We start from the raw sequence: 7,396 nt of genomic DNA, 5'->3' as shown, positions 1-7,396 counted from the left end.
AAAAAAAAAAAAAAACGCGGCGGCGCGAGCCTTTCTTCCCTTTCTTCCGGTCGCTTCTTTTTTTTCCCGCGAAACGAACCCTCTGACTCACGAACCAGACAGGCTACAGAACGACATTGCTGTGTGAACATATAGAAAGTGTGACGTCACTCGCCCAGTAATTTATACAAAACAAATATCCTATATTACGGTTGATGACACGTGATTCAGAAATCTTTGTATTTAAAAATAAAACGACCACGCCTTTATGATTACATTTTAATATTTGTCCAGAAATCGTCAGAGAACCTGACAAAATTCATAATTAGACATTTTAGAGGTAAAGTCGTGTTGGCATTCCGCGTTCGTCGCCCCGCCGGGCCTCCCTCCCAAAGACGCAATGCAGCACCAGGCGACGGCGAGAAATAAGGGTACAATTTGCCCATTTCTGCAACGCCGACTCTCCTCCCAGCACGTAACGAATAGAATCGAATCGAATCGAATATGCCAGTTTTGTCTGTATTTTAATCGGCTTTTCTGGGCGGGTGTATTGGGCGTGTGGCTTTTTATTTATTTACTTGATCACCATAAGCACGTAGGGCGAGAGATGGGAATAGATAACTAGATACATACATGTATATGAAATATGACGCGCAGGTCTACACCCAGTCAGAACATCCCAGAGCCTTCACACACGATCAGATATTTTAAATATCGTGTTTTTCGTGTTTTTATTTCCATTTGGCGCTGTTGTGGATGGCGGGGCGTTTCCACTCAGACCTCGAAATGTTGGTTTCATTGGTAATGCCAGGGCGCGTGGGGGGGGGGGTGTGTGCTGTGAAAAGCGCGGCCTTGTGGGAAGAAATGAGAAGCAGCGCGTGACGTGAAAGACGATTTTACGATTTTACGACAACCCGAAGGTCTGGTGCAGGGGACGCGGCCTGATTTAGGCGCTTTGGTGGCGCGCCAGAGTTACTAGGGCGCGATTTACTGTCGGGCTGTTGTAGCCGCTCGGCCTCTCGCGGTGTCGTAAAGAGCCGCTGTCGGTGTAAGTCACCGTGACACGTAATTCCGCGTGGATTCGCCGGATAAGTGAGCTCTGCGCGGCCGCGGTCCCCGTCATGATGCGGGCTGCAGGAACGTCGTGACTGGGAATAGGTGGAGTGGGTGAGGTGGTGTGTGTGTGTGTGTGTGTGTGTGTGTGTGTGGTGGGGGTGTTACATGACGAAAAATGATCTCAATGTCATCCGCCACCGGAAATCCGGCAAACGGTGGTGGGACAGTAACTTGCAGAATAATCATAGAAATATTGAACATGAAAACAATTCGTAATAATTCGTAATAATTCATTTTAGGCTGGTAGCAATATTTCATTTAGGGTGGTAGTAGCCTAGTGGGTAACACACTCGCCTATGAGCCAGGAGACCCAGGTTCAAATCCCACTTACTACCATCGTGTCCCTGAGCAAGACACTTAACCCTACGTGTCTCAAGGGGGGGACTGTCCCTGTAACTACTGATTGTAAGTCGCTCTGGATAAGAGCGTCTGATAAATGCTGTAAATGTTATTATATTACACAGTCAACATAGTGTCTGTGCTATTGCCTTTTGCTGCTCTTATCTTGTACCGTCCACTTCCTGCCGTGACAAATGTAAATTTCTCTAATAAATGAGAAATAAAGGATCATATCTTATCTTAACTGATATTTTATATATATATCCCTCTGTCTCGAAATATATTCTTTTCAACAAATATTGGGGTGTTTGCAAGATTTATTTTCTCGAAAATATTTTGTTTTATTAAAATGATTAAATAAATAAACAAACATCCAATAAACTAGCAGTGAAGTGTTTGTGCGATTTAAATTTAAATCATTTCAGAAACGTCACACGTATGAGAAATAACTCGTTGATTTGAGTCTGAAAATTAATTTATTTTCTTTGTGGAATTTTGTAAGTTTTTTTCTCTTTTTCTTTCTTTTAGAAACATTACCAGCCACGACATCCGGTTTTAAACTCTATTTAATGTTTAAATTATTCAAACAGCATCCATAAATATGCGGCTACATAAGTTTATATCCCCGAGCATCTCCATTTTTCATTTGAAAAAAAAATCTTTTTTTCAAATTAAAATAATCTTTCACATTTCCAGACGTGCACAGGCCTGCGTCGCAGTGAAGGCAGACAGACATTTTTTTAAACACACACACACACACACACACACACACACACACACACACACACACACACGTCTGGCTTTGTAACAACCTACCACGCTGAGCTGAAGCGTGGAACCGCGGCGCCCCCTAGTGGCAGCGCGTCCTTCCAACGCGGCCTGTCCGTGCCGAAGCCGCCGTCCTTCGGCATCAAAATTGCAAACGTCGCCGCGTCGCACCCGGGGACCCCATCGGGCTCCGCGTTTGTCCCCAACGTCGCCGCGGCTCCGGAGATGCTGGAGATGCCGGAGGACCGTCAACGTGAAGTTGCGTCCGGCGGAAGTGCAGTTGGTGAATAAACGTGACTTTCTCAGCAGATGGGGGTGTAAAGACGTCTTCACCCCCACCCGACAGACACCCCGCAAGGCGTCTGCGTTTTTTTTTTTTTTTTTTTGTCACCAACAGCCGCGAACGCCACAAAGTAAGACGCGTTTTCAAAGCGGCGCGCAATTACGTCCCATAAAGTCATCCAGGGCGCGCAGACGTCTAGACTTCTGGAAGCTTCTTCCTGCTCTAAACTCATTACAAGTACAGGTTCGGCCATAAAGCGGGCCGGCCGGCCTCTTTATTACCGCCATTGTTCGGGCGAGAGGAGGGATCCCTGCACCCCGAAAGCCAGGGCCGCGCCTTTAAATCTCCCCCCAAAAAAGCCGTCATTTCAGTGTGGGGAGTACCGGGGAAATAGTGGCCCTCTTTTATTACTTTTTAATTGGAAATTTAAACGGGTTTCACACATTTTCATATATAATGCATAACACATTTTTTAAGTGAATTGTGAAAATGACCCCCCTTCCCCAGAGTAACCGTGGAAAATAACGCAGAGTCGCCTTTCAAGGATAGGAATTAGAACGTCTTATTTCTGCGAATTAATAATTACAATAATTACGACACCACGCGCAGGTTAATTAGTCTTGAAATTTTAGTCAAATTTTCAGGGGATTTTTTTCTTTTTTTTTTTTCTAGTGTTTTGGTTACATTTAAAAACGACAATTTTGGGGAAGAGAGAGAGAGAGAGAAAAAAAAGAATTTCGACAACAGAGCCGCGTGGGTCCCTACAAGCGAAATTTATTATTATAATAATTATTACTATTCTTAACAACGACATCAACAACGACGAGGACGAGGACGAGGACGACAGCGCGGATAACGTGCGAACGGCGCGTCACTGCAGCTCCTTGGCGCCCCGCTCCCTGTTCATCTTCTTCATCTTCATCCTCCGGTTCTGGAACCAGATTTTGACCTGCCTCTCCGTCAGGTTGAGGATGCGCGCCACCTCGTAGCGCCGGTCCCGGGTCAGGTACATGTTGTAGAGGAACTCCTTCTCCAGCTCCAGCGTCTGGTACTTGGTGTAGGGGCAGCGCTTCTTCCTCGTGGATCGCGCGTGGATCCAGTTTGCTGCGGGGTTGCCTAAAAAAAACCCAACCATGAACGGAGTAAATACGTGTATAAATATATATGAATATAATTATAAATGTGTGTTTATATATATATGTATATGTAAATATCGCGGGAGAATATTTGCGTGATGACGCCGCGCCGCAGTAAACAGGCGCTTTACAGGCCGGACGTCTCTGGCGCGCCGGACACTTTTATAGGTTAGTAAAACTCCTCTTTTACGCACCCTTTACGCGCGTACGCTCCACGCGGCTGTAAATCACGGGGCCAATTTCTTTTTACTTACTCGGGTCAAGTTGTCGCTTCTCGTCCCGGGACTCGCCGTGGCTGGACGCGTCGCTGCCGGCCGCGTCTTTGGCGCCCTCGGCCGCCGCGGGGCCGCAGGCGTACTCGGGCGCGCCGGGGCTCTCGGCCTCGAACGCCGTGGACGGCGGCGGCGGCGGCGGCGGCGGTGGCGGCCGTGGGGGGCTCTCCGCCTTGGCCGCGGGGTGGAAGCCGTGGGTGGAGAAGGGGACGTGGCTGGAGATCGGCTCGATCCAGGAGCGGACGGGGAGGTGAGGCTGGTGCGCGTACGGGTGGTAGACGGGCGGCGCGTGGACCGGCGACCAGGACGCGGGGAAGCTGCAGGAGGAGAAGTCGCCGCTCTCCGCCGCACCTGACGACCTCGAGCCGGCGGGGTGGGGGGGGACCGTGGACGTAGCGCGCGCCGTACGCGTCCTCGGCGTCGTGTCCCATGATCGAGTCCACGTAGTAGCTGCTCAGCGCCGAGCTCGTCGACATCTTTTGGATATAAAAAGGTCCCACTGTCACGGAAACCTTCCCTCCGAAAGAATCGTAGTATTTTTTTTTTCCTGCTGGCTTCGTCCCCGGCGATTGGTCACGCCGGTCACGTGACCATATTTACCAACACGCCGAGAGAATCAATCCGCTGGTCGCGGCGGCGGTTCGATCCCCCGAGCCGAACCTCCCGGCCGAGCGCGAGACGCCGCGGAACCGGAGCCGAGCCCGACTGGCCCGTGCGCGCGCCCGTTCCGGCCTTTTTTTCTGCGTCGGGAACGCGCGGCGGAGAGGAGGGAGCTGGCGGACTATTTTTTTTTTTTACACGCACGCTGTCACACAGACACACGCACACGCATTAAAACACGCCGTTTTTGGTTCCGTCATAACCTCGTCTCTCCCCGTTCGGCGGGGCTTTGGTGCTTTTCTCTGTACGTGTTTGGTGATTTGAGGTAAAATGCTGGGAGATACCGCGGTAAAAGGTACGACGCGGCCTCGTGCTCTGCCCTTGTAAAATGTTTTATGGAGCACTGACTTGCGAGTCCTCGTAAAATAAACGTAATAACATGCTGTAAAATAACGAACCTCTGTTTCCTTGCGGAATCTTACCGATATTTATGTATATTTATATTTACACGTATAGATTTTTTTCTTCCATTCATCGGCATTTGAAATTTCTCGCGCGACAATGATGACTGCGTTGCATTTATTTCAATAGAAATTGCACTTATTAGGAAGGGGATTTATAATATTTTATTTTATGTTCATCAATAAAGTTTTACGAGGTGCATTTGATTAGACATGAACGTAACCTTAATAAAACCGAGTCTTGGCGTAACAAAGTGAATCTTTGTGTTTTGGGATTTCTTCCTCTGGATGGAGTGTGTGTGTGTGTGTGTGTGTGTGTGTGTTTGTATTTCCTGCTCCTCTTTCAGGAAACATTACTGCGCTTTATCCCACAATACCAAAGCCCGGAGAGAGGAGGATGAAGATGAAGATGTTCGCTTTAATCGACGTCACTCTCATTAGAAATGAAACAGTAAAGTATCTGCGCATGATGCAGGTTCATAATTACACCTTTTACTTCAACAACATCATATACTGCTGCAAATGCAGACCTCTTGAACACACCGACCTTTCTATGAAAGTGTATGTGCGCGCGACTGAGTATTTGTGAATGTTTATGTCTGTGTGTTCATGTGAGTGTGTGTATGTGTGTTTATGTCTGTGTCAGTGTGATTGTGTATGTATGTGTGTGTGTGTGTGAGTGTGTATGTGAGTGTGTATGAGTGTGATTGTGTGTGTGTATGTGAGTGTGTATGTATGTGTGTTTATGTGTGTGTAAATGTGAGTGTGTGTGAGTGTGATTGTGTATGTATGTGTGTTTATGTGTGTGTGAATGTGAGTGTGTATGAGTGTGATTGTGTATGTGTGTTTATGTGTGTAAGAGTGTGTGTATGTGTGTTTATGTGTGTGTGTGTGTGTGTGTGTGTGTGTGTGTGAGTGTGATTGTGTGTGTATGTGTGTGTATGTATGTGTGTTTATGTGTGTGTGAATGTGAGTGTGTGTGAGTGTGATTGTGTATGTATGTGTGAGTGTGTGTGTTTTGTGTGTCTGTGTGAGCATGTGTGTGAGCAAGTGTGTGTGAGTGTGTGATTGTGTGTGAGTGTGTCTGTATGTGAGTGCGTGTATGTGTGTATGTGAGTGAGTGTGTGTGTGTGTGTATGTGTGTATGTGAGTGTGTGTGCGTTATATTTTAGTCTGTAGAAATGCTACTCGGTTCTGATGCTTTAATGGTTTAATTTTTGTGATACTTGCTGACTTGTGTCAAGTTGAAGTTTCGACAAAAACATTAAATCATTCATTCAGATTACAACACACACACACACACACACACACACACACACGAACCTATATAATAACAGTTCTGTATTTGTAATTTTCATTTTGTAGTTCGTGATGCTGTCGCTTTATTTTTGTCATGCTGTTTGGTTCTTCATCTTAAATCAATATTAGTACACACACACACACACACACACACACACAAACACACACGTTCAAGTTTAATACCTGATAAGTAACTGATTTGTTTAACGAGTAATGTGATATTTGTGTAGTTCTGTGTTGTTTATCTATGATTGAAATGACAATGACGTCGCATTTGACGTGAACTACGTAGTAACACTTGCAGTAACACGCTATGATGCGTAAGTACGTCGCATTACGTCGCGTTTTTTCATCAGCGCGCCACCCCGAGCTACTGATGTGGCCGCTACTTCCTGCGTGACACGTTATTTCCCGGACGTTTATTGCCGCTTTCTGTCATCGCCGCGTTCCAGGGAGCAGGTCGCCCTCTGATCATGTCACACACTGCGGCCAGCAGAGGAAAGGAATAATAATAATACAAAAAAAAAAAAAACGATGATCCGACTTCGTTGTATTCTCTCAATGCATCTCACTTCCAGATACTTGGACAGAATCACTTTATTATAGGAACACATGCCACGAACATGCATTGGACTTTACATTCATGTTTACAGAGTTTACCACGTTTTTACTGTTTTTTTTTTATTTTTTATTTTTTTACGGGAGCCATTTATACTGTAACGACTGGACGGATTTCTTTTTAGGCCGAATGTCGACGTTTTACCGTTCAGCGACAAAACAGTAAAATGTGCTTTCATGTTCAATAAAACGTTTCTTTTTTTTAATTCGTTTTCAGAGCACGTGCCTGGAACACACATTTCTCTGGTTTAGTTCATAATTCAAGACCTAAATAACACCACCGTTACCCTGTGAAAATAGAATTAAATTACACAGTCCGACATTTAGAACAACACCGAAAATAGAATACAAGTAGCAACAATCACAGTATCGGGACGCGAAAAAAAAAAAAACAGTACAATAAAAATAAAATAAAATAAAAAATAAAAAAATGAAAACAATGTCCACCGGTCCCAGGGGCGCGCGGCCGGGCGCGCTCACGAGAAGGTCAGATTGGAAGTAAGTTCCCGGATTCGGTTCTCCCTG

The 7,396-nt window shown here is 46.1% G+C and overlaps 2 protein-coding genes across 2 annotated transcripts in view; both read right to left on the bottom strand.

Moving 5' to 3' along the window:
- Positions 1-3,356: 3,356 nt before the first annotated feature.
- Positions 3,357-4,583, bottom strand: hoxd9a (homeobox D9a). Its single transcript, XM_028991496.1, is given in 3 exon segments — positions 3,357-3,601; positions 3,876-4,275; positions 4,277-4,583. Coding segments are annotated over 3 exon segments (738 nt in total). The 5' UTR covers positions 4,370-4,583.
- Positions 4,584-7,347: 2,764 nt separating this feature from the next.
- Positions 7,348-7,396, bottom strand: part of hoxd10a (homeobox D10a) — a 5,096-nt gene continuing 5,047 nt past the window's right edge. Inside the window, exon 3 of the mRNA XM_028991377.1 lies at positions 7,348-7,396. This exon is cut by the window's right edge and continues 226 nt beyond it. Within this exon, the coding sequence (XP_028847210.1) occupies positions 7,348-7,396 (49 nt within the window).

This window comes from Denticeps clupeoides, chromosome 9, assembly GCF_900700375.1.
Source record: "Denticeps clupeoides chromosome 9, fDenClu1.1, whole genome shotgun sequence".
NCBI lineage: Eukaryota > Metazoa > Chordata > Actinopteri > Clupeiformes > Denticipitidae > Denticeps > Denticeps clupeoides.
Note: the sequence above shows the minus strand (reverse complement) of the source record. Positions and strands in the feature narration are given on the sequence as shown.